The 27920-nt window shown below is 33.6% G+C and overlaps 2 protein-coding genes across 5 annotated transcripts in view; one reads left to right on the top strand and one right to left on the bottom strand.

Moving 5' to 3' along the window:
* Camta (Calmodulin-binding transcription activator) overlaps nt 1–27920 on the bottom strand; it is a 1863487-nt gene that overhangs the window by 1290326 nt on the left and 545241 nt on the right. The window lies entirely within an intron of this gene.
* LOC140440741 (glutamate--cysteine ligase regulatory subunit-like) lies at nt 6002–6912 on the top strand. The gene is given in 2 exon segments (XM_072531115.1): nt 6002–6724; nt 6726–6912. Coding segments are annotated over 2 exon segments (771 nt in total). The 5' UTR covers nt 6002–6128; the 3' UTR covers nt 6901–6912.

Raw genomic sequence — 27920 nt, 5'->3', positions numbered from 1 at the left:
TGCAGACGCAGTAGTTTATGTTATTCTTGAAAATACGCTTTATACAGATTTACAGAATACAGATTTTTTGTTTTAACGTATATCATTGACAATAAAAGTAAACAACTCTTTTCTGTTTTAAGGTATTTCTTTGACAATAAAAGTAAACAACTTTTTTTCAAAAACGCCATTCAAACAATATTTATTAGCATCTTATATTGCTCCGAATGGCTTCACTATAGAAAGTTAATATTTTAGAAAACTACATATCCATATGTATGCACAGTATTATTGTTGTTGGATATAACGAAATCCGCTTATAACGAGGTAATTAGTCTGCCATTTCAGTTGTCGTTATAGAGGGAGTCTACTGTATATATATATATATATATATATATATATATATATATATATATATATATATATATATATATATATATATATATATATATATATATATTCGTTTCCTTTCGAGCGATAGCCGCTGCTGTACGTTATATCCATTTCAGTCACATATCATATAAATAGTTTCGAGATAGAAAAAAAGCTTTTTTCGATGAGTTCTGTACGTTAAGTGGAGATCCATGTATAGTAGTACTCAATCAGAGAAGATTATATAGAGGATATTTGTTGGTTTGGTCATACTGTAAGAATGGCATACGTTCTTCGATTAATCATGTTCTATTTCTAGTAATACCTCACACGCTGTTGTAAGTTATATCGTTTTCAGCGTTACCTTGTCTTTCATACATTGTTTCGAGAGAGAGGGAGAGAGAGAGTGAAGGCTAAAGGAGTGTCTTTTTACGATAACAGGTGCTAGATGGTTTGGGCATAGTTTAAGGATGTAGCCGACAGGTGGCGATTTCGATGACGAGATGATGAACTGTAATAGACGAAATCCAATCAAGCGTCAAAATAGGTTCAATATATGATAAAGCGCCATTTTAACAATGTCATGTTTGTTTATTTCTCTGTTAGCCTCAGTGACTACTCTTCTTTCCTTCAACATTATGCGTCTATTATGGGAAAATCCGATGAAAACCAATGAAGATCCGATATATTGACGTTTTACCAATGTCTTTTTAGCTGTTTCTATCTTAACATATTTGTTACCACCTCCCCTTTCTATCGATACCTTGCACGTTGTTGTACGTTGAGCCGTTTAGACGTTTCAAGTTTAGTGTCCTTTTGGCTATACGCTATCATGTTTTTTTTTCTGCGTCTACTGATTCCTTGGCCCCTCCCCTTTTCATTGTACCATGCATGTTGTTGTACGTTGAGCTGTCTCCTATCCAAGGAGCCCTCGTACGTCATGATCGGACGAGCCGTCGCGCCTCCACAACGAAATGAGCCAAAAATGACCAGAATGGACCTTAGTGATTTCTTATGGAGATTTACATGGGAAAATGACCTATTTTAGGCTCGTGCTGCCCTTTTACCAACAACATTAATAGAAAAGAATTCTGCTATATTATCAAAATCAAAGCGACCAGAGATCATCATTATGAAAAATTCGCAAAACGTCATCTCTATTTGATACTGTTCTCCAATTACACTTATTTGACAAGGATGCTGTAGAGCTAATAACATGTTTATAAAAAATATTATTTTTTACCTTGATCCAGGAACTTTACCAGTTTTCATTAACATCAAGCGTACGTGATAATTCATCAGCTAACGTGACACCATTTGCTTTACGTTGTAAAATATTATAAACAAATGCAGATAGTCTGCATAGAATATAACCACAACAAACAGCTATGATCAGTAATGATAGTAAACTTGCTCCTCTTAATAAAGAGGCATTAAGACCATGAATATAGACAAGAAGTGAAATAATAATTCTTCTGTGCTTTATTGATCTTCTGGCTAGTAAAGGGTGTTTTTTTTAGAAGTATAGAAAGGCAAGTTGGTAACACTTTTTTTAACTGTCAGCCATTTTGACAGCTGTCAAGTGGTTCATGTTAAGTTTGGTTTGGCATTTTAGCATGAATAGACTTGACGCCTGAACAATGCTTTCAAATTGTACAAATTTATTTTCAAAATTTTGGTTCTGTTTGATATTCGTAAAACGCGCACTACGTCCATTGTATGGTCAACATAATAGTAAATCAAAGCAAGTAATTCGATTAACCATTAAACGTTTCTTGTACAATGTTAACTCTATATGATAATATGCATCCACAGACAGGTCGTACAGTGCATAGAGAAGATGTTGTTGCTACTGTAGAACGTAGCATACTTATGTTATTACTGCATATTACTGTAGACCCGAATCAGTCTAACTGCCATCGTGCACAGCAGTTAGATACGTGTCCATCCAAGTTATGAAAGATTTTGCAGAAAGGTCTTACTTTGCGCGCTAACAAAATCCAAATTATGCAAGAATTGAAGGTACATCATGCGTAGCAGTACTAGCAAAGCGTAGATTCGGTGAGGGGTCCAAAACGAGGTTGCGGTTGATTCCGATTTTCATAAGCGAATTTTGTTTAACGATGAAGCTTACTTTTGGTTGAATGGCTACGTCAACAAACAAAACTGCTCTATTTGGAGTTCATATAATCCTCAAATGTATGTTAAGAAACCATTACATCCAGAAAAACTGACTGTTTGGTGTGCTTTATGGTCTGGTAGAATCATTGGACAGTACTTCTTTAAAAACGATGCTGGCCAAAACGTTCAATAACGTTAACGTTAGCTCGTTAACAAAATAAAACATTTTCAATTACCCAACAACTGCAGATTAATTTATATTTAAATGGGAATAAGCCACAATTAAAGGTTAAAATACGTTTATTGACGTTTCAGTTTCCACTTCGGAAATCGTTCTCGAAGTGGAAATTGAAACGTCAATAAACGTATTTTAACCTTTAATTGTGGCTTATTCCCATTTAAATATAAATTAATTTAAAATGCCACAAGAAAATAGCTTCAGAACAACTGCAGATTAATTTCATTTTACGTAAACAATATTTTTCCTAGTATTCGAAATACAGAAACTTTTATTTTAGTAAAAAACCTTTTAGATTATAATATTACAAATCCAATCATTTCCTAGGAAATTCTTTTAATTTGCATATATCAGGAATATATTGATTTACTTTGATTTCATAATCAAATGTATAGAAATACCAGTGCAGCATTTATAAGGGGTAATCTTCTAAGCCCATATTTTTATGGATCATCCAAGAACAAATATTTTTTGTAGTTTTTATATTGATGAAAAAATAAGGACGATATACTGCTATGCTTGACAAGAACTAACACGCAACTTGTCCAACTCTTATCTTACAGTAATTCACTCCATAGTTATATTTAGAAATAGAAATATGCTATATTGTCACTGAAAATTGTACAATTTTATGGACAAAGCTTACAAAAAGTAAAAAACAATAACAATAACAATTAAAATTTACTAAAATTACATAAATCGTCAATATCACAAAATAAAACATAATAAAATATAAAATCCATTGCAAAATTTCACTAAATTTCAAACTGCATAATAAAACTTTACGAAATAATTTACGAATTGTTTACTAACTCAGTGGGTGTGATCGGTAAATACACATGAAAGCTTGAGAATTTCTGGTGGAGTAGTCATGATTAGGTCTTGCTGGAAAAATATGTAGGTGTTTTTGTGTTTTTTTGCTTAATAAGAATTAAGCAAACAGTTTCTAGATGAGATAGGGAAGAGTTAAAATCCCGTGATTTTTTAAGTAGCTTCTGCAATGTGTCACTCTACCGAGGCCAAAAAGACATCGTATTGCTCTTTTTTGTAATTTAAAAATAACATCAGATTGGTCAGCTCTACTAGAACCCCAAAAAGAAAGGCCATATCGAAGATGAAACTCAAACAAATAAAAGTATGTTATTTTGGAAGATTGATTTCCCTCGAAACAGATCTTATTGCATAGCAGGCTAAGGCTAACTTCTTACTTAACAAATAAGGACGTAAACTTAATTAACCAAAAATTTTGTTTTGTGTTTATTTATCAATTTAAATTGTATGGTTCAGGGAAGATATAATTCAGTAAAAAACTTTATACTGGCACCGTAGATTGCTTAAAATACACACGCAATATGTAACAACTACACACACTAAAATTAGTATTTAAGTAATAGGCCCCACTGGTATACGATTTAGTCAAAAGATATCCCAACAACTTGTAGCTTGAGTAGAGTGAAATATATCTCTCATTCGCATAGTCGCCATTTACAAAACGGATCTAGCAAATCTGTATATTACATTTCCTACTTCTATCCCAGAGATTCCCGTAAATGCTAATCTCCGAACAAATAAACAGTTATCTTGATTGCACACTCATACCTAGATACGGCCCTAGTGGGGTTTGTTTCATATGAAATTATGTCACATAAATTGTCATCGACAACATATTATTGGTTGAATTCCCGATTAAAATGGCTCCTTTGTGTTGCTGTGGTTCATAAACAAATTATACTATATTATAATGTAAATTTTGTCTCATAAGAGGTGTTTTTGGTAGTATTATGCAGTTAATTTATATTCCCCAATATCCGTTTATACTAAATTGGATCATTATATATGGAATTGGTTGTAATAAACTGCTTTAAAAATAGTTTTAATCTTGCATTTTCAGCTAATACAGGGATACCATAAAATCTAGTTTGTGTTATCTGAATCAACCTTCAAGTTTTAAAGAACTGAATATCGTTTCTGGGTAATTCTGGGATATTTAGTACCTTAAAGGTTGAAGGTTGATTCAAACCACCAGTCACGGGAAGATCAGATCACAGTGAAATGACCGTTCAGGAGCAACCCATTCACACACACACAGTCCGGACAGCTCACCGTCAGTCTATTTCAGTATTCAGGTGGATCAAATGTAAAAAATGTAAAAAAAATTATTTCAATTATAATGTGAAACAATTTTTTAAATTGCTATTTTTTATTGCTAATCAAATTAATTTACACTACTTATATTACACTAAATAGAGTGCAACCTCAATATAACAAAACTTTAAAGGAATTAGAAACTATTTTCATTTCTCTGCGATGGTCAAAAAACACGTTTTTCGTTTCTCAACCATTTTTTTTTATTTTAAATTAAGTACCTAACTTCCAACAATAATTACGAAAAACTGAACCTGTTGAGACATAAATTATTGTGAAATTTAGTGTAAATAATTGGTGCAATACCTTATATTCTTCTTAGAGTGTCGTCTCCCTACGGAGGTTGGCAATCATAATGGCTATTTTTATTTTTGAACTTGTTACTCTAAACAAATCAGTCGATCTGCATTGATACCAATCACGTAGATAACTTCAACCATGAGTTCTGCCTTCGGCCAACAGATCTTCCTTGAATCTTTCCCTGTATTATGAGTCTCAAAATTTCATATTTTGGTCCCCTCATCACGTGGCCTAGGTATTCCAGTTTTCTGGTTTGCATAGTGGTGATTAGTTGCTTCTTTACCAACCCTCTCCAGTACTTCTTTATTTGTAATTCTATCAATCCATAATATTTTTAATACTCTGCGGTATAACCAGAGTTCGAAAGCCTCGATTCTTTTTAAATTGCATTTTTTTAATGTCCTAATCTCAGCTCCATATAATAATATTGAAAATATATAATAGCAAATGGTACGTAGTCTAATCTCCAAATTTAGATTTTTGCAGATTTTGCAGCACTATTCATACTTAATACCTTTCGATAAGGTGTTGTAACGGTAGCTCCTGCTTTGATATTATTGAGCGTGTTTTGGAAAATTTCTTCACAATATAAGTTAAACAAAAGTGGCAATAAAACACATCCCTGTCTAACTCCTCTACAGATCTTCATTTCTTATGAGTGTAGCCCATCAATTTGAACTATGGCACTTTGGTTCCAATATAATGTTTGCACTTTATTTATGATTTTACTGTCAATGCGCTTGTTCATAAGTTTTGATAATAGTTTTTTATTAATTACTATTTAAATGGGAATAAGCCACAATTAAAGGTTAAAATACGTTTATTGACGTTTCAATTTCAATGCCAGCTACGACAGCCAGATTAAGGTTCCGATTTTTATCAACAATCTTGGCAAATCTTTTAGGTTATACATTTTAAATTACTTATTTGTAATTTGTATATCACTTTTATTTTGAAAACTGTGCATACTACTATGGCAAAAAATATTAATTTCACTAATCTTAACAAAATTATAGTCAATACTGGAAATTTATTATCCATTAATGATATTATAAAAAAACCTAATCAGAATACTTCAGAAGAGCTGGTGGAAGCCATAAACTTTACCTTAAAGGAATTTGGCAATAATGGTAGCTTGCAGTTACAACCTGATCAACAAGTTGTAATAAGCAGACCACAGGACAACCTTAAAATAAGTGAGCATGAACTGTCAGATTTAAAAATTGGTTTCAAGGTTTTCTTGAATACTGATGATCAAGTATTACTGACTGAAGCTATTGAAAAAGCGCTATCATTATTGAAAGTTAATGCGATTAACGACGTTATCGTAACTTTTAAACAAAAACCATCCGAAGACAAAAAAGATGATTTAAATATAATTCAGAGTGCTTGGAAAGTATTAGAAGATTTGATAGAAACACAGCAAATTAAACAAATAGGAATTGCCGACGTTGAAGAAAATACTTTCACAAAGTTATACCAGTGGGCTAAAGTCAAACCCAGTATTATCCAAATCAACTTAGCAACTTGTTGTGTTGTACCTCCGTCACTGCAGACGTTTTGCAAAGAATGATATCAAACTGTTAACACACAGTGATGCAGTTGATATTTTACCTGCACAGTCTATCCAAAGTATATTTGACAAACCATTGGTGCTGCAATGGGCCTTAAGGTTTTTAATACATGTGAAATGTAGGGGTGTTCTTACCACCAAGGGATATCTACTGAAGTTTCTTGATCAATAATTACTAAAAATTTTAATGAAATTCAAATTTTAAATTTTAATTTTAACTAATGTTTGTATTTTGAGAACGATTTCCGAAGTGGAAATTGAAACGTCAATAAACGTATTTTAACCTTTAATTGTGGCTTATTCCCATTTAAATAGTAATTAATTTAAAATGCCACAAGAAAATAGTTTTTCATGTCTTACTTTATCGAAAGCTGTTTCGTAGTCAACAAAGCACAAGTGTAGAACAACGTTTACATCCCGACATCGCTGAATCAATATGTTGATGGCAAAAAGTCCTTCTAGAGTATCCATTCCATTTCGGAACCCCAACTGCGTTTTGCTAATATCCTCCTCTAGCCTTTCGTATATTCTCTTATATATTACATTCAGCAATACTTTTAAATTATAACTCATGAGATGAGGCTTAGTGTTCGATAATCAGAGCACTCTTTTGCTGCTTGATTTTTGGGAATGGTTATAAATGCTGACTTCAGCCACGCTTGTGGTATTATTACCGTATCGTACACCGTGTTAAATAAATCTGCCAATATTTCCAAGTTATCCTCTTCCACTATTTTTAACAGTTCTACTGGTATTTCATCTAATCCAGCTGCCTTATTATCTTTAGAGTTTTTGATAGGATATTTGATTTCATCTATCGTGATCTTCTGTCTTTCTAAAGGATTTAATTCTTGTATTTTCTGCATCCTCATCACCTCTTTCATATTGGAAAAGTTCTCTAACGTATTTCTCCCATCGTCTTAATTTATCTGGTAAATCTATTAGTAGTATCCCTTTTTTGTCTTTTATGTATCCTTGCTGTCTATTTCGACCCATTCCAGTCACCTCTCTTATTTTTTTGTGCACATTTCTCATATCATATTTCGTTTCTAGTTCTTCTATCTCTTTACATTGTTTCATCAATTAGATTTCTTTAGCTGTTTTCATTTTTTCCTTAATTATTCGTTGTATTTCTTTATACTTCTATAGATATTTACCTTTATATTTCCTTCTTTCTTCCATCTGTAATAGTATTTCTTCTGTCATCCACTGTTTTTTAGCCTCTGACCTATGTTGTATCAAACTTTCTTGAGCTGGTTTTAGTAATGTGTTTTTTATATTATACTAATTTTTATTTTCATCCATAGTTTGTTTGCTGTGAGTTAGTGTTTTTTGCATATTAACATTCACATTATTTTTTAATTCGTTTTTTATTTCTTCGTTTTTTTAGCATTCTTACATTAATTTTTGGTTGTTGTTTCCTGAGGTCAATTCTTTTTAATTTTATTTTCACGTCAGCAACTAACGGATTGTGGTCTGAGTTAACATCTGCTCCAGGATAAGTTTTAACTGAGGTTATAGAGTTTTTATATCATCTGCTACTTACGAGTATAAGATCTATCTGGTTTCTGAGAATGTGGTTTTCTGTATGTGAAGGAGACGTCCATGTATATAGTCTTCTCTTAGGAAGCTGAAACCAAGTATTGGCAATTACCATATTTTTTTCTCGGCAGAATTATATGAGCCATATGCTATATACATACATATACAAGGATTTCCACAGTTTTCACTGTATTCCTTCACTCAACCGTTTTCTCCAATTTTTCCTGTTTAGCCAGTCCCCTTCCTGTAGGTTTCTTCTACTCATTGCTTCGTCCACCTCATCTCTGAAAGATCTTCGGGGTCTGCCTCTCTTTCTTCTTCCTATCGGGCTCCACTCTGTTATTCTATTTATCCACCGATTTTGGTCTGCTCTTCTGACATGTCCGTACCATGTTAATCTCTTCTGTTCGATGTAGTCTATTATGTCGGAGTTCATTCCCATTCTCCTCTTAATTTCCATGTTATTTATTCTGTCTCTTCTTGTTACTCTGCAGCTTCTCCTTAGGAATTCCATCTCTGTTGCTCTTATTTTGTTTTTGGTTTTCTTATTTATTGTCCAATTTTCACACTCATAAGTGAGGATACTTCTTGTCATGGTATTATATATTTTTTTCTTTGTTTTCATGCTGATGTTCTTATCCCATAGTACCGGGTTCAATTTTCGTATGCAGTCTCTTGTTTGTCCTAGTCTATTTTTTATCTCTTCCTCCGTTGTTCCTTTGTTTGATATTATGAAACCTAAATACTTATACTTGTCTGTTCCTTTGATTTGTTTACCTTCGTCTATTTCCAGCTGTTTTATTTCTGTATTCTCCGTTGTTAGGTATTCAGTTTTCTTTAGGTTTATTTCCATCCCATTCTTTGTATATTCCTGCTCCAGTTTTCTCATCATAAAAGCTCGTCTTGTGCGATCACTATTTGGTCGTCGGCAAAACTTAGCGTATATAAAACAAAAAGAGAAATCAAACGATTTCTACTTAGCGAAACCGAATTCAAATCTTAACCACTGTGTTTCCTAAAATTTGCGAAACAAACAGCTGGATGAATTAATCGGCAAGGGAATCTAAAATTGCATTCCACAAGCCGTTCAACCTAGTCAAAATTCGTAGTGAATTCAGTTTCTCGTACTTCCAACGAAGTAAATAACAAAACAGAATGACGGTATTAGATTTTTGTTTTGATAAAGTGCAGCAACAACCGTTGATACGTATTTCGACCTCCTTAAGTCTCTTCAGAACGGTATAGCCACTGCTCTGAACCAAAACAAAAATCTTTCCCGTCCTAGACAATAGTTATTAAAATAACTATATACAGACGTAACTACGCCATCTAAAAACAAAAAGAGAAATCAAACGATTTCTACTTAGCGAAACCGAATTCAAATCTTAACCACTGTGTTTCCTAAAATTTGCGAAACAAACAGCTGGATGAATTAATCGGCAAGGGAATCTAAAATTGCATTCCACAAGCCGTTCAACCTAGTCAAAATTCGTAGTGAATTCAGTTTCTCGTACTTCCAACGAAGTAAATAACAAAACAGAATGACGGTATTAGATTTTTGTTTTGATAAAGTGCAGCAACAACCGTTGATACGTATTTCGACCTCCTTAAGTCTCTTCAGAACGGTATAGCCACTGCTCTGAACCAAAACAAAAATCTTTCCCGTCCTAGACAATAGTTATTAAAATAACTATATACAGACGTAACTACGCCATCTAAAAACAAAAAGAGAAATCAAACGATTTCTACTTAGCGAAACCGAATTCAAATCTTAACCACTGTGTTTCCTAAAATTTGCGAAACAAACAGCTGGATGAATTAATCGGCAAGGGAATCTAAAATTGCATTCCACAAGCCGTTCAACCTAGTCAAAATTCGTAGTGAATTCAGTTTCTCGTACTTCCAACGAAGTAAATAACAAAACAGAATGACGGTATTAGATTTTTGTTTTGATAAAGTGCAGCAACAACCGTTGATACGTATTTCGACCTCCTTAAGTCTCTTCAGAACGGTATAGCCACTGCTCTGAACCAAAACAAAAATCTTTCCCGTCCTAGACAATAGTTATTAAAATAACTATATACAGACGTAACTACGCCATCTAAAAACAAAAAGAGAAATCAAACGATTTCTACTTAGCGAAACCGAATTCAAATCTTAACCACTGTGTTTCCTAAAATTTGCGAAACAAACAGCTGGATGAATTAATCGGCAAGGGAATCTAAAATTGCATTCCACAAGCCGTTCAACCTAGTCAAAATTCGTAGTGAATTCAGTTTCTCGTACTTCCAACGAAGTAAATAACAAAACAGAATGACGGTATTAGATTTTTGTTTTGATAAAGTGCAGCAACAACCGTTGATACGTATTTCGACCTCCTTAAGTCTCTTCAGAACGGTATAGCCACTGCTCTGAACCAAAACAAAAATCTTTCCCGTCCTAGACAATAGTTATTAAAATAACTATATACAGACGTAACTACGCCATCTAAAAACAAAAAGAGAAATCAAACGATTTCTACTTAGCGAAACCGAATTCAAATCTTAACCACTGTGTTTCCTAAAATTTGCGAAACAAACAGCTGGATGAATTAATCGGCAAGGGAATCTAAAATTGCATTCCACAAGCCGTTCAACCTAGTCAAAATTCGTAGTGAATTCAGTTTCTCGTACTTCCAACGAAGTAAATAACAAAACAGAATGACGGTATTAGATTTTTGTTTTGATAAAGTGCAGCAACAACCGTTGATACGTATTTCGACCTCCTTAAGTCTCTTCAGAACGGTATAGCCACTGCTCTGAACCAAAACAAAAATCTTTCCCGTCCTAGACAATAGTTATTAAAATAACTATATACAGACGTAACTACGCCATCTAAAAACAAAAAGAGAAATCAAACGATTTCTACTTAGCGAAACCGAATTCAAATCTTAACCACTGTGTTTCCTAAAATTTGCGAAACAAACAGCTGGATGAATTAATCGGCAAGGGAATCTAAAATTGCATTCCACAAGCCGTTCAACCTAGTCAAAATTCGTAGTGAATTCAGTTTCTCGTACTTCCAACGAAGTAAATAACAAAACAGAATGACGGTATTAGATTTTTGTTTTGATAAAGTGCAGCAACAACCGTTGATACGTATTTCGACCTCCTTAAGTCTCTTCAGAACGGTATAGCCACTGCTCTGAACCAAAACAAAAATCTTTCCCGTCCTAGACAATAGTTATTAAAATAACTATATACAGACGTAACTACGCCATCTAAAAACAAAAAGAGAAATCAAACGATTTCTACTTAGCGAAACCGAATTCAAATCTTAACCACTGTGTTTCCTAAAATTTGCGAAACAAACAGCTGGATGAATTAATCGGCAAGGGAATCTAAAATTGCATTCCACAAGCCGTTCAACCTAGTCAAAATTCGTAGTGAATTCAGTTTCTCGTACTTCCAACGAAGTAAATAACAAAACAGAATGACGGTATTAGATTTTTGTTTTGATAAAGTGCAGCAACAACCGTTGATACGTATTTCGACCTCCTTAAGTCTCTTCAGAACGGTATAGCCACTGCTCTGAACCAAAACAAAAATCTTTCCCGTCCTAGACAATAGTTATTAAAATAACTATATACAGACGTAACTACGCCATCTAAAAACAAATTTCTACTTAGCGAAACCGAATTCAAATCTTAACCACTGTGTTTCCTAAAATTTGCGAAACAAACAGCTGGATGAATTAATCGGCAAGGGAATCTAAAATTGCATTCCACAAGCCGTTCAACCTAGTCAAAATTCGTAGTGAATTCAGTTTCTCGTACTTCCAACGAAGTAAATAACAAAACAGAATGACGGTATTAGATTTTTGTTTTGATAAAGTGCAGCAACAACCGTTGATACGTATTTCGACCTCCTTAAGTCTCTTCAGAACGGTATAGCCACTGCTCTGAACCAAAACAAAAATCTTTCCCGTCCTAGACAATAGTTATTAAAATAACTATATACAGACGTAACTACGCCATCTAAAAACAAAAAGAGAAATCAAACGATTTCTACTTAGCGAAACCGAATTCAAATCTTAACCACTGTGTTTCCTAAAATGGTTGTTGCTGCACTTTATCAAAACAAAAATCTAATACCGTCATTCTGTTTTGTTATTTACTTCGTTGGAAGTACGAGAAACTGAATTCACTACGAATTTTGACTAGGTTGAACGGCTTGTGGAATGCAATTTTAGATTCCCTTGCCGATTAATTCATCCAGCTGTTTGTTTCGCAAATTTTAGGAAACACAGTGGTTAAGATTTGAATTCGGTTTCGCTAAGTAGAAATCGTTTGATTTCTCTTTTTGTTTTTAGATGGCGTAGTTACGTCTGTATATAGTTATTTTAATAACTATTGTCTAGGACGGGAAAGATTTTTGTTTTGGTTCAGAGCAGTGGCTATACCGTTCTGAAGAGACTTAAGGAGGTCGAAATACGTATCAACGGTTGTTGCTGCACTTTATCAAAACAAAAATCTAATACCGTCATTCTGTTTTGTTATTTACTTCGTTGGAAGTACGAGAAACTGAATTCACTACGAATTTTGACTAGGTTGAACGGCTTGTGGAATGCAATTTTAGATTCCCTTGCCGATTAATTCATCCAGCTGTTTGTTTCGCAAATTTTAGGAAACACAGTGGTTAAGATTTGAATTCGGTTTCGCTAAGTAGAAATCGTTTGATTTCTCTTTTTGTTTTTAGATGGCGTAGTTACGTCTGTATATAGTTATTTTAATAACTATTGTCTAGGACGGGAAAGATTTTTGTTTTGGTTCAGAGCAGTGGCTATACCGTTCTGAAGATACTTAAGGAGGTCGAAATACGTATCAACGGTTGTTGCTGCACTTTATCAAAACAAAAATCTAATACCGTCATTCTGTTTTGTTATTTACTTCGTTGGAAGTACGAGAAACTGAATTCACTACGAATTTTGACTAGGTTGAACGGCTTGTGGAATGCAATTTTAGATTCCCTTGCCGATTAATTCATCCAGCTGTTTGTTTCGCAAATTTTAGGAAACACAGTGGTTAAGATTTGAATTCGGTTTCGCTAAGTAGAAATCGTTTGATTTCTCTTTTTGTTTTTAGATGGCGTAGTTACGTCTGTATATAGTTATTTTAATAACTATTGTCTAGGACGGGAAAGATTTTTGTTTTGGTTCAGAGCAGTGGCTATACCGTTCTGAAGAGACTTAAGGAGGTCGAAATACGTATCAACGGTTGTTGCTGCACTTTATCAAAACAAAAATCTAATACCGTCATTCTGTTTTGTTATTTACTTCGTTGGAAGTACGAGAAACTGAATTCACTACGAATTTTGACTAGGTTGAACGGCTTGTGGAATGCAATTTTAGATTCCCTTGCCGATTAATTCATCCAGCTGTTTGTTTCGCAAATTTTAGGAAACACAGTGGTTAAGATTTGAATTCGGTTTCGCTAAGTAGAAATCGTTTGATTTCTCTTTTTGTTTTTAGATGGCGTAGTTACGTCTGTATATAGTTATTTTAATAACTATTGTCTAGGACGGGAAAGATTTTTGTTTTGGTTCAGAGCAGTGGCTATACCGTTCTGAAGAGACTTAAGGAGGTCGAAATACGTATCAACGGTTGTTGCTGCACTTTATCAAAACAAAAATCTAATACCGTCATTCTGTTTTATTATTTACTTCGTTGGAAGTACGAGAAACTGAATTCACTACGAATTTTGACTAGGTTGAACGGCTTGTGGAATGCAATTTTAGATTCCCTTGCCGATTAATTCATCCAGCTGTTTGTTTCGCAAATTTTAGGAAACACAGTGGTTAAGATTTGAATTCGGTTTCGCTAAGTAGAAATCGTTTGATTTCTCTTTTTGTTTTTAGATGGCGTAGTTACGTCTGTATATAGTTATTTTAATAACTATTGTCTAGGACGGGAAAGATTTTTGTTTTGGTTCAGAGCAGTGGCTATACCGTTCTGAAGAGACTTAAGGAGGTCGAAATACGTATCAACGGTTGTTGCTGCACTTTATCAAAACAAAAATCTAATACCGTCATTCTGTTTTGTTATTTACTTCGTTGGAAGTACGAGAAACTGAATTCACTACGAATTTTGACTAGGTTGAACGGCTTGTGGAATGCAATTTTAGATTCCCTTGCCGATTAATTCATCCAGCTGTTTGTTTCGCAAATTTTAGGAAACACAGTGGTTAAGATTTGAATTCGGTTTCGCTAAGTAGAAATCGTTTGATTTCTCTTTTTGTTTTTAGATGGCGTAGTTACGTCTGTATATAGTTATTTTAATAACTATTGTCTAGGACGGGAAAGATTTTTGTTTTGGTTCAGAGCAGTGGCTATACCGTTCTGAAGAGACTTAAGGAGGTCGAAATACGTATCAACGGTTGTTGCTGCACTTTATCAAAACAAAAATCTAATACCGTCATTCTGTTAGCGTATATAGTTATTCGTTCCTTACTGGTATACCCATTCCTTCGCACTTTCTTTTCCATGGTTTCAGGGTTTTTTCCAGGAATATTTTAAACAGGGTGGGGGATGTGGAGCAACCCTGTAGTAGTCCCTTTGTCGTCTTAAATGGCCTGCATATTCTATTGCCCGTTTTGATAGCTACTTCGTTATTCTTGTAGAGTGCTTTTACCGCGTTTATTAATCTTCGTGGAACTTCGATGTCTTCCATTGCTTCCCATAGCTTGGTTCTAGGTATTGAGTCATATGCCTTCTTAAGATCAACAAAAGCCAGATGAACGGATCTATTTTTGGCCATTCTTTTTTCTATTAGTTGTTCGACCGTGTAAATGTGGTCTAAGCATGCTTTCCCCGCTGTGAAACCTGCCTGGTCTTCTCCGATTTTATCTTGTATATATATTTCTAATTTTTCCTTTATGATCTTTCCATACAGTCTGCCTATAGACGATATAATGCTGATTCCCTGATAGTTTTCGCAGTTTTTTCTATTTCCTTTCTTGTATATTGATGTCATATATGCTTGAGTCCATTCTGCCGGTAAGTCTTCTCCATTCAGTGCTCTCTCAAACATTTTATGTATCATACGGAATAACTTTTCCGATCCGTTTTTTATCAATTCATTTGGTATTCCGCCGGGACCTTCTGCTTTTTTGTTCTTTAAAGTTTTGATCGTTCTTTTTACCTCAGCTAGGCTTAATTCGATTTCGTCATGTGTGTAGATTTCTATTCCGTCTATTTCTGATTGTTTGAATTCGGGGCGGTCTTCGGTTAGCAATTTTTTATAGTATTCTTGCCATTCGTTTTCTTTGATTTGACCGATCTTGATTTTCTCTGTCTTATTTCTTTGGAGCGACTTTAAGATGCGTCATGACTCTGAATTTCTCGTTCCTCCTATGTGCTGTTCTATCTCTGTGCATGTTTTTTCCCATCTTTCATTTTTTTCATTTGCTACTTTTCTTTTCACTTCTTTATTTTTTTTTCTGTATAGTTCCAAGTCCTCATAGTTTTTTGCGTTCAGGTATTTTATATGAAGTTCTTTTTTCTCTTTTATGCATGTTAGTGTGTCTTCGGTTAATTTCGTAGTTTGTTGGGTGTATTTTTGGTCCACTTCTCCAAGAGCTTCTAGGGCTGCTGTCTTCATGCAGGTTTTTATGTGTTCGTATGTTTGTTCTAATGATTCATACCGAAACTCTTCTAGCTTTTGGTCCAATCTTCGCTTATATAGGTCTTTTATTGAGTCTTCTTCTAATAAATTGATTTTGAATTTCTTTTCTTGTGTTGAGCACGTATTGACAGGTGTAGCTGGAGCCGTAACTTGGTCAGACTCTCCCTGTGTCGGTTTCTGTTGGGTCCATATGAAGGGGAATTCCATCCAAGCGATTACTAGTTTGTGATCTGTGCCGCATTCTGCGCCTCGCTTTACTCTTACGTCTTTTATTTTTATCGAGCTTTCGTGGTTTACTATAACCTTATATAAATATATTATGCTATATAATACCTTATATAAAGGTTATAAATTGAAAAAATAGTATTGACGGTCGTTATATTAAGGTTATTCTGTATGTACATGGTAATATTTTCTGCCATGTCTTTAATTTTCGCTAAGAATTAGAGTATAACGGATGTGATAAATCATAATATTAGACTATATAGACTAACAAATTGGCATTTGTTTCAGTTTTACTTGAAAGTAACAATCAATTAGAAAGTTTAATTAAAAACTAAAAATGAACTTTGCCTGAACTCAGCAAGCTGCGTTGAATAACTAACGTGAACTGGTCCATAGAGTTAAAGGCAATAATTACCCTTAAGAAACAACTTATCTTGGAAAAAAGAAAACTGAGAAGAATCTGGCAGTGCTCTAGACCTTTATCTGATAAAACCAAACAAAATAATCCTTCTCAACAGCTTAAAAGAGAAATTAGAAATAACAAAAATGAATCAATTAGTAACTATCTAAGACAACTAACAAATGATAGCACAACTGATTATTCTCTCTGGAGACAGACTAAAAAATTAAAATGGCCCATCTTGGAAAATCATCCATTAAGAAATACATATGCAAGTTGGGCAAAAAGTATTTTAGAGAAGGATAATAAATTTGATGAATATATCGACGAAATATTTAAGTCAAATGAAGGTGATAACATACTTGACTGGGAAAAAGTCACACAGGAAAAAGGAAAAATTAAACTAGTCATATCAAAAGAAGTATCCAATGAAATTGAAGAAAATGTCAATACCAGGAAAGTACCTATAAAAGCTATAGTAAGGCTGACATATCTTATAATGCCTCGTTCAGATTAAGCTATATTCCTACGATACCTAAAAAGCAACCAAATACAGTATCATTGTATATTTTCTTACTGCCTAATTTCAAAGCTATACAAGATGTTATTGCTGAAAAGGCTGAAACCTCTCATAGATGCTAAAGCTCTAATTCCATTAAACTAACTTGAGTTTCGAGAAAGTCGTTCAACTATCGACCAAGTCCATATAATAGAGGATATAAGAGAGAGAGAGAGAAAGAGAGAGAGAGAGAGAGAGAGAAATCACTAGAAGAAAAGAAAGTTTGCTCCGCTGTCTTCCTCGGCGTGGCGCAAGCTTTTGATAAAGTATGACACTAAGTAGTTAAATATAAATTAAGCATGATTTGGCCAAGTAAATACACAGAATTATTGGAATTATTAATTTCAGATAGAGTTTTTAGGGTTAACCTGTAACGTTTCAATCAACCAATTGAACGTGACACCAAGCTCCGCTTGGTACTTGTCCCCCGTACTATATTATCCCAAAGCGACCTAACTAAATTATAAATATTTTTAGTAGCCGTTCCATCCTATATAAGCCGATACAAATTTGTATCTCTCTTTTCAATCATATCACTACAATCATTCTACAATGAAACTTTAAAGTAATTACTATTTAAATGGGAATAAGCCACAATTAAAGGTTAAATTACGTTTATTGGCGTTTCAATTTCCACTTCGGAAATCGTTCTCAAAATACAAACATTAGTAAATTTACTATGTTAGTAATGTGTGTATACGAAATTATGGTCAGATCCTTAGGAAATCCTTAATTGTTTCACCACTTTTTGGAAGAAAATCGGCTTTTATTTTTGAAGTTATACTTCTATACGCACGGTCGGCGTTGGAAATTTGCATGAGAGTGAATCTGTGAAACCATTACATATGTAAGATAATGAGTAAGAGAGAGACAGAAGATATATTTTTTCTCTCTTCCTCTCTCGAGAATAAAAATGTTCCTTTTGTATATATTTATATTTAATATTATATATTATATAATATTGTATATATAATACTATATATATAATATGTATTAATATTATTATTTATGTGATATGTTTTGTATTATTTAAAATTAAACGTTTATAATTATTTTAGGCTTTTGTATTTTTAAAATAATCACTGTTTTACCGAGAACTGTCAATTTTGAAATCCGTTAGTGTCATGTCTAATTGGCAAATCCTTTACGTGTTTGGTTCATACGCTGGTGGTTGTGAGTTCGAATCCCAATTATGAATTTCCTTTTTTATTTTTGAAATATTTAAAAACCTCACGTTAATCTTATTAAATATATGTAATATACGCAAAAAACATAAATTTTAAAATAAAATGAAAATTTACAACATAATCCGAGTTATTGGTTTTTTATTTTTATCTTCGTAAAGTAAGTTATAAATGTATATTGGCAGTTTTAAATACTTATGAATATTACATTGTAATTTATATTGTATTATTATATTGAATTATCTTGCAGTGTGTTTATTGTATTGTAATTTTTATATTAATCAAAAACAAAATAAACAATGAATTTTACTGCAGAATATGTGTAATTTTTTTTTTGCATTCAATTCCTTTTATACAAATATAAAAATAAAAATATATATTTTCATTAAAATATTGATACAATCCTTCATTTACTATACTCCTATTACAGGTCAAATGTTTATATACAGTAAACGATGCACCATATACCCATATAACTAATTCTCTTTCTGCTCTCTCTTACCTATAGCATTACATATGTAATTATTGTGCAGATTGACTCCTACATAAATTTTTAACGGCGAGCGCGTGTATAGATGTATAACTTCTACCGGCAGTCCCACTGGACTGCCATACCCGTTTTTTTATTTTTTTAAGGGTTCTTACAAATGTCAAGTTACTCTTTAAAAGTTTTGGTGTTTAACAGACGAAAACCAGTTATCGGCTGTTATGTTTCTGTTTGAATTGTACAAGCTCTGTCCAAGCGGATTACAGACTGAGTTTGCGTAGAGTTTTCTTTCATCTGCCGTTAAACCATGTCCGTCGCTATCTTTACCAGTATAAATGTATGCTTTAAAAAAAAATATTGTGTGTTCGGGAATCTGTTCCCGTATTTTTAACCCGTACTTCTATTGCTTCGACGCAATATAGGTACATTATAAATTTTCACCTGCCTCTGAAGCCCACTAACATTTCATCAACGAAAGCTGTGGGTCCTACAGTATAACAGTTTTTTGAATTTTGTATAAAAATGTTAAAAAACTCACTCACAGCGATCATTCAACGTTCTTTTTTCCCTGTTAATCAGATTGTCAAAACGTAAAGCTGCTAATAGAATTAAAAACCGTTCTTTTGACAAAACTACTCGAAATATCACGGGCCAGAACTATCTACGGCAAAAAAAAAGGTTGCCTGTAAAGTCGGTTTTACGGGCGAAGATTTTACGTGACAACGTCTTTTTCTCGGTAGAATATTTATTGATATGAATATTATTAAATTGCACAATAGGAACAAGGAATTGAATGAAAATAAGAATTGCACAAATTTTAACTATAGAAATATATTTTGTTTACTAAAACATTGTATTATGTAAACTTAAACTTAACTAATTTCTCTTTGAGTGATTCAACGCGCCTAATTCTCTAGTGCTGCGCGCGCAGCGGACCGATCATGTTTGAGTGGGAGAGAGACGCAAGGCATTCGCCGGTCCGGCGGGCCTCTCTCTCGTTCGGTGACTCATCGTAACAGACGTGAGCGGGCGTTACACTTTTTCATCGGTGACTCCGAGCCACAACCTAATTTAAGACGTTGTCACGTCAATACTTCGCATATTTTGATTATTGGACGTAAAAATTGCGGTATTTAAAAATAGTTCCAAATATATTGAAGTTCTAAAAAATGGGTATCCGCAAGTTTAGGTGTATTCTAATGTGTATACTTTTATCTCATTGCGCTCAATTTTTTATTTGTCCATTGTATAATTAAATCTAACCTTTCAATAGAACACAATTTACTAAAAACCTGTAATGGGTTAATGTCATCAGCTGAAACTAAACATGCTGCTGAAAGACGCAAACTGTTAAGGGCTGGTGTACGCACACTACTTCCGCAAGGTTCTACTTTGCTCCACGTGAATCTATTTTTATCGTAATAATATGTTTTTAAATCATCCGCTTCATTGTTACTAATGTCACTGTCAAATCAAACAAAAATATTTTTTTTTATTTACTTTATTTGGATCATAGTTGGTGTCGTTGTCACTGTCATCAGCTTCTTGCTCACTTTCAGTCTCGTGCTCACTCTCCATATATTCATTTTCATTTCTTTCAATATGACTGTTTTACTATCTATTTCACCAGAGTATTACTTTTTCTTCATAATTATTATGACCAGTATGCACTTTTATAACTTTTGCACTGACGCGTAGTCAACTTGTCATCGAATGTTACGTATCTTAATAAATAAGAATGCAACCACCCGCTTTTCTTGACGCTACTCAGAAAACTAAAATTTATTAAGGTACTGTAAGCGAAAACGGCTGACAAAAGACTAAGCAAGCAGAAGCCTACTCGGAATTAAAAGAAATCAATGCAGGTGTGTCACAAGGTACTGTGATAGGACCAATCCTGTATCTATTAAACACTAGTGATCTCCCTGGATTAGATCATAACACAATAGCTACCAAACAAGAAAAAAACAGCACATTCCTGTTGATGTAAATAGGCCCATGTTAAAAAAAATAGCTTAACATCAAGTACAAAAAATGTATTGGCTATTGGGAAGAAAATCCACTCTGTCAATCTACAACAAAATACTCTTATATTGTACTACTTGTATAAACGTATTCTAAAATCTATACGGACATATGGCATCCACTGTGGGGTTATGCTAGTAAGGGTAATTTAGACATCGTCCAGAGATTCCAAAACAAAGTGCTAAGCCGCATTGCCAACGCTCCTTGGTACTATAGAAACAATTTGCCAAGAGTCAACAACAACTTCTTCATCATGTCAATATGTTGAGGCCGTCCAGTTTCTTGACAACACGGATCTGACTAGAAGACTCAAGAGGAAGAAACCCTTTGAGTTCTTTAAGTGAAAGGCAAAGATCATGTTAGTACAGATTATTATTTGCGCACCAAATTAACAGAACCCAAGGGTACTGGTGATTTTGTCCTTTGTCTTAAGTTTTTAGTAATCATTTAAGCTACAAAAAAAATTGCTTATTGATCACTTTGTTTAATCAGATTGTAATGTTCTTAAACATCTTATTCTTCTTCAAGTGCCATCTTCGTTCCGAAGGTTGGCGATCATCAGGGCTATACGTATTTTCGAAACTGCTGACCGAAACAATTCGTTGCTGCTACAGCTATACCATTCATTCCCATAGATTCTTTAGCCAGGAGTTTCGTCTTCTTCCTATGGACCTTTTTCCTGCTATTTTCCCTTGCATAATTATTCGAAGCAGTTCATATCTTTTGCCTCTTGTAATGTGTCCCAAGTATTGCAGTTTTCGTTTTTTGATCGTAAATATGACTTCCTTTTATTTATTCATTCTTCTCAAGAACTCGACATTTGTGACTCTCTCGGTCCATGATATTCTCAGGATTCTGCGATACATCCACAGTTCAAATGCCTCTAATTTTTTGGTATCAATCTTTTTCAACGTCCATGACTCCATTCCGTAGAACAGCACAGAAAGTACGTAACATCTCATCAGGCGAAGTTTCATTTCAAGGCTCAAATCTCTTCCGCAGAACACTCTCTTCATTTTAGTGAATATGGATCTGGCTTTTTCTATTCTTATTTTGATTTCTGCTGAGGTATCGTTGTCTTCATTTATAAAAGTGCCTAAATATTTGTATTTGCTAACTCGATCGATAATTTCATTGTGTAAATATAAATTTTGGACATTTTGTGTTGATTTCGATATTACCATAAATTTAGTTTTCTTTATGTTCAAAGATAGTCCATATTCTTCGCTGCAGTCTGCTATCTTATTCACCAATGTCTGTAGCTCTTCAAGTGTTTCTGCGATCAGAACGGTGTCGTCGGCAAATCTCAGATTGTTTAATCCAACACCATTTATTTTAATACCTACGGATTGCTCAGAGAGTGTTCTATTCATTACGTCTTCGGAATAGAGATTAAACAGGGTTGGTGACAGTATACACCCTTGTCTCACACCTCGCTTTATTTCAATTTCTTCAGTGGTATTATTCTCTACTCTCACTACTGCTTTCTGATTGTAGTACATATTTGCTATTAGTCGGATGTCTCGTTTATCTAAATTCTTTTCTGTCAGGAGTCTGATTAGGTGATCATGCCGCACTTTATCAAAGGCCTTGTTGTAATCTATGAAACACATGAATACATCTTGATTTATGTCAAAACATCTTATTGGGGTTTATTAAAAATAAAAAAAAATATTTCAAAATTACATGAGATGGATAAGGAAGTGCGGAGAGAGAGAGAGAAAAAGATAAGGGAGAGCGTAATCGATAGACGGATACGTAAAGAAACCGAAATATGCGACAACTAATTTGGCTTTATACAAGATAGACGAACAACAGTTGCAATTTTCATTCAAATTAAGAATGATTATATGAGAGAAAGTCTATGGATCACAAAAATTAATGCCAAAATGAGAGAGCATAGGTTAAGAACGTTAGGGCATGTTCACCGTCGGGACGCCAATAATAGAGGAAGATCAAAGAAGACCTTGGGGGAGACGCTTATGCAGGAGATGTCGATAGAGAGAATATTGGTAAGACGAGATAAAAACTTATGGAGAAATGTTATTAAGGAAGTCGATCCAGCATACGCTTTAAGGCTAATTGAATGATAATGATGGTGTTTCCTTGAAATAGCGAAATCCTAACGGAAGCTTTACTTGCTTCCGGAATATTTTACCTCAGGACATGCCATCATTTCGGTATAAGTTTTGTTATATTGGAGAAGGTCTTTTCATCACTATTTATATCAAATAATAAAAGTTGGCAAGTTTTCCTTATAATTCTAATCATATTCTAAACAGCGCTATAAAATAAACCAATAAAAAACAGGCTCTACCGTGCTGCAAATTTTAGTGACTATTTTGTTCTGAAAAACTATTCTTTTCGAGCAGAGGATCCTTTTATAAAAAGTGTTTATTGCTCCAAATTGAGAAACGCTTTTCAGAAGAAATTGCTATGTAAAAAATCTCATTAAACAGCTAAAATATTTATATGGCACATAAAAATTGTAATTGCAAGCTTAACTGCAATTCAGCAGTTTATACAGACTTGTATTAAAGGCAATAATTTTGTGGGTGCCTCTTTAACGATCAACAATAAACATTGGACGTTTCTCGATGCAAGCAACAATATCTCTGGGGCCGTGTATTTAAGTCGCGTAGGATACTAATATAGTGATACTACATGTATCAGATATTCAAATAGGTAGTAGCTATTTTTATTTACTAAAAAAATCTTTATTGTCGACTAATAAAAAAGTGTAAAACAACTGGAAAATTAATATTTGTTTTAAAAAAAATCTGGTCCACTTTCCATATTAATAGTAGAAATATTTAAAATTAATTTGCAAAAATTACGGCAGCGCAATACAATAAATGAAATTTCTGTACGACCGACAGTCACCCAAGATAATAACCCTACCTTACCACCAATATATAACAGAATAGGATTTATTTGGTCAAGACACAAAAATAGTGTTATTTTTGACAAGCCAAAAGAATAGTGGCAATTATTACATGCATGTATTATAAAATTTAAGTAATATGTTTGAGAATTTAAATATCACAAATAGATATTTATTAATAACAAAATATTCATAATAGGCAAATACCTTACAAACTAATATTATTGCGTAAAAGCTGTACTTATGTAGTCTGTTACTGTTAAATAGAAACAATGTTTTAAAAGGTGTAATTTGATTTTAAAGGTTAAACGATAGTAAGTATACTTTTTACTTCATTTGGAAAAACGAAAAAAAAAAAAAATACAAATCAACATCAGTTGAATTTGTTATATATTCTGTCAACCTAAAATGTTATCATGAATGATAACATCCTAAAATGTTATCATGAATGATAACATTTTAGGTTTTCAAGACGACCGATTTCGCTTTCTAAAATTTGCAAAGCATCATCATGTCAGTGGTACAAAGTAAAGTAAATGCTGAAATTATAAAAAGCCCATATTAGGGTGCTGTCGTATAAAGATATAGATCAGAACAGTTATAGTAATTATGCCAATATTACATGTCTGTGTTTATTAATATGCATAAAATTGCTTTAGCACACAAAGTAACAACCCACAAATTGATAAGAGAAAAAATCTTTTGAATTGTAATAAATTAGAATCAAACAAAATACTACTTACATTCCGGTACAAGAGTTTTTATATAATGATTGGTGATACATAGTTCAAACTATCCCGTATTGCTGATCTTCGGTCAATGTTGTAACTGTCTGACAATTAAGGAAGAAGTTTCTTGATTTGAGGGATGTTAACAGATATATATAGATATATATATATATATATATATATATATTAATGTGATATTAAAAGTCAGAGGTGGGCCAAGCAATTAATTAGCTAATTAATTAATTAATTAAACTTATTTAAATGATGCAATTATGATTTTATCACACTATTTACTTCTCTTATCTCAGGGTTCTTCATATTCGTGCTTTAATATCTATGATTTACATATGATAGGTAAAGTCTAGAGAATACCGGAATAATAAAAAACATATAACGATACAAAATTATATATTGAAATAAAATTCACACTCAAATATCTTCAACAAAAAATATCTCATTTAATGATTATCAAAATTTTGTTCTACGTACGTGAACCTTCAAAAATTAATGTTATAAACTATATAAATTAAAATTTCAAATCAAAATTGTTGTTCTATATCTCCTGATAAATATTTCTATCTTTTCTGAAGCAATTAAAAAAAACTTTGTTGATAAAGAAAAAACTGACGAATAAAAAAAAACTATCTCTCTGATGATAAGTTGTCCAAATCCTTGTTCCTTGTAGCCTACACTATTTATTCTTAGAAGTTCCCTAGGTAATCAGCAATCTTACAACAAATTATTGCGAGCCTCTCGTCTTCAATGATCTCCTTCAGATGCACGTATCGTTCAAAAGATAAACTTCTTCTCCTCTCGATAAACTGAATCTCTCGTTCCGGCCTGAACAGTGACTCTTGGAATATATAAGTAGAAAAGTATGACTTACAATATTTTACTGGATCATCTTCCGTCAGGATACCCTTAGTCCACGAAAACTCACAAACATTCACTTCTAATGCTTACTATCACTTGGGAACCACCAAAGAACGACTGTTCGCCTTGCACCCTTGGAAAACAACTGATTATCTTTTCTCCCTCAAAAATATAGCTAAACTCTCACTCCTACATAGCTATCCCACCTTTTTTAATCTCCTCCAATCAAAGCTCATCATACGTATCCCCATCTACCATTTAGATAACAAACAAATAATTTTACCTACAATTATAAATTTCCTAAAAACTATTAACATGCTAATCGTTTCTACAAATTCTTAAAAACTAATGGAGAATTATACATTTTAAATATTTCGATTCTATTGTCTTATTCTCCGTATCGGCGTACAAGTCTATTTGGAAAATCCACTTTCATTGTTCTATTATTTCACTACGTACACTTAAATATATTTTACAAAGAAAATAATTTAAGCATATCTTTAAATTTTGTTTACTACAGGTAATCCAAAGATAATGGCCTTTCATTTCTTCGAAATATCTTTTATAGTTTCTTCTTCTTCTTCAAGTGCCCTGTCCGTTGCGAACGTTGGCTATTAACATGGCAATTCTGATCTTATTTGCGGCGCTTCTGAATAGTTCGACCGATGTGAGCCCGAACCACTTCCTCAGATTTTGGAGCCACGAGTGTCTTCTCCTGCCTGGCCCTCTCTTACTGTCTATTTTTCCCTGGACAATCAATTGCAGTAGACGGTACTTATCGTGTCTCAATATGTGGCCTAGATATTCAAGCTTTCTTTGTTTAATTGTATTCACGATTTCTTTCTCCTTTCCGATTCTTTGGATTACCTCTGTGTTGGTGACATGTTCGGTCCAGGATATACGAAGAATGCGTCGGTACACCCACATTTCGAATGCTTCTAGTTTTCTCGTGAGCGTCTCCGTCAGCGTCCAGGCCTCCACACCATACAGTAAGATCGGAAAAATGTAGCATTTAACTAGACGTAGTTTTAGGGGAAGAGACAAATCCCTGCTTATGAGGAGCTTTTTCATATTGCTAAATGCTGCTCTAGCTCGTTCTATTCTCGCCTTAATTTCTGTGGCCTGTTCCCATTTTGCATTTACGTTGGTGCCAAGGTACACATAAGATTCTACATGGTCAATTAGTATGTTACTTATCCGTAACTGTCGAGCAGGCTGTTGCTTCTTGCTTATCAGCATCCACTTTGTCTTCTTGAAGTTGAGGCTCAGGCCGTATTCCTCACTAACTGAATAAAGTCTTTCCATTACCTGCTGTAATTCGTCTATGGTACTGGCAAGGATCACCGTGTCGTCGGCATATCTTATATTGTTTGTTAACTCGCCGTTTATTTTTATGCCCTCATTTGCATTTTCCATACATTTATTAAATATTTCTTCGGAATAAATATTGAATAGGAGTGGGGATAATATACAACCCTGACGGACACCTCTTTTGATCTGCACACTTTTAGTGAGTTCGTTGCCAATTTTTGCTCTTGCTGTTTGACCCCAGTATAGGTTTGCCACAATTCGAATGTCCTTGTCATTCAACATTATAGTTTATCAGTTGAAATATTTTGAATTATTATATTTTATACTTTGAAATATATTAAGAGCAAACCAATATTATTTTCTATTTTTACATAGCATAACAACTCTCCAGGATATCTTGAAAATTTATTTATGGTCTATTTAGTAATTTTAATTTTATCTTTGGCTGATAAAATGAATCATAACAATATATATATATATATATATATATATATATATATATATATATATATATAGATGCTGTCACTATTTTTCCGGGATTGACTCCGCGTTGTAAAATGCTGGTTTTCTTGAAAACCATTGTTTTGGCGACGTTTCGGCAAGGTCTCACTTGCCATTCTCAAGCCTGGTGGATCTACTTCTCGTCGTTACTCGATTAGTACTGGTCTACCAGTACTAGACCAGTACTAATCGAGTAACGACGAGAAGTAGATCCACCAGGCTTGAGAATGGCAAGTGAGACCTTGCCGAAACGTCGCCAAAACAATGGTTTTCAAGTAAACCAGCATTTTACAACGCGGAGTCAATCCCGGAAAAATAGTGACAGCACATATAGCTCCCGCGGAAACCTCAAAACAAACATATATATAGATATATATATATATATATATATATATATATATATATATATATATATATATATATAGGAGTAAGGTTTTTGGATTCATAAACACTCTCCTCCTATTTGTGATTGATTAAGAAACGTAACCTTAAAACCACAAACAAAGGTAGAGACCGACTTCTTTGGTCACTTTGTTTCATGTGATGTGAATATACCCCTTTATTCGGAGTTAGCATCATTTAATAATATAGTCATAAATCAAATTTTAGGGAACATCCAAACTGCGTCACTATATACACTGGTGGATCAAAAATCACCGATGGTACAGGTTGCGCTTTCGTAACACCTAAACGTATACAGAAAAAGTATAAGTTAAACAAAAACACATCTATTTTCACAGCTTAGGCAATAGCAATTCTAAAGCACTAGAATATGTTCATCAGTAAGAGGATCAGAATGCTATATTCTTTTCCG

The sequence above is a fragment of the Diabrotica undecimpunctata genome, chromosome 5 (assembly GCF_040954645.1).
Source record: "Diabrotica undecimpunctata isolate CICGRU chromosome 5, icDiaUnde3, whole genome shotgun sequence".
Classification (NCBI taxonomy): domain Eukaryota; kingdom Metazoa; phylum Arthropoda; class Insecta; order Coleoptera; family Chrysomelidae; genus Diabrotica; species Diabrotica undecimpunctata.
This window is presented reverse-complemented; position numbering and strand designations above follow the sequence as displayed.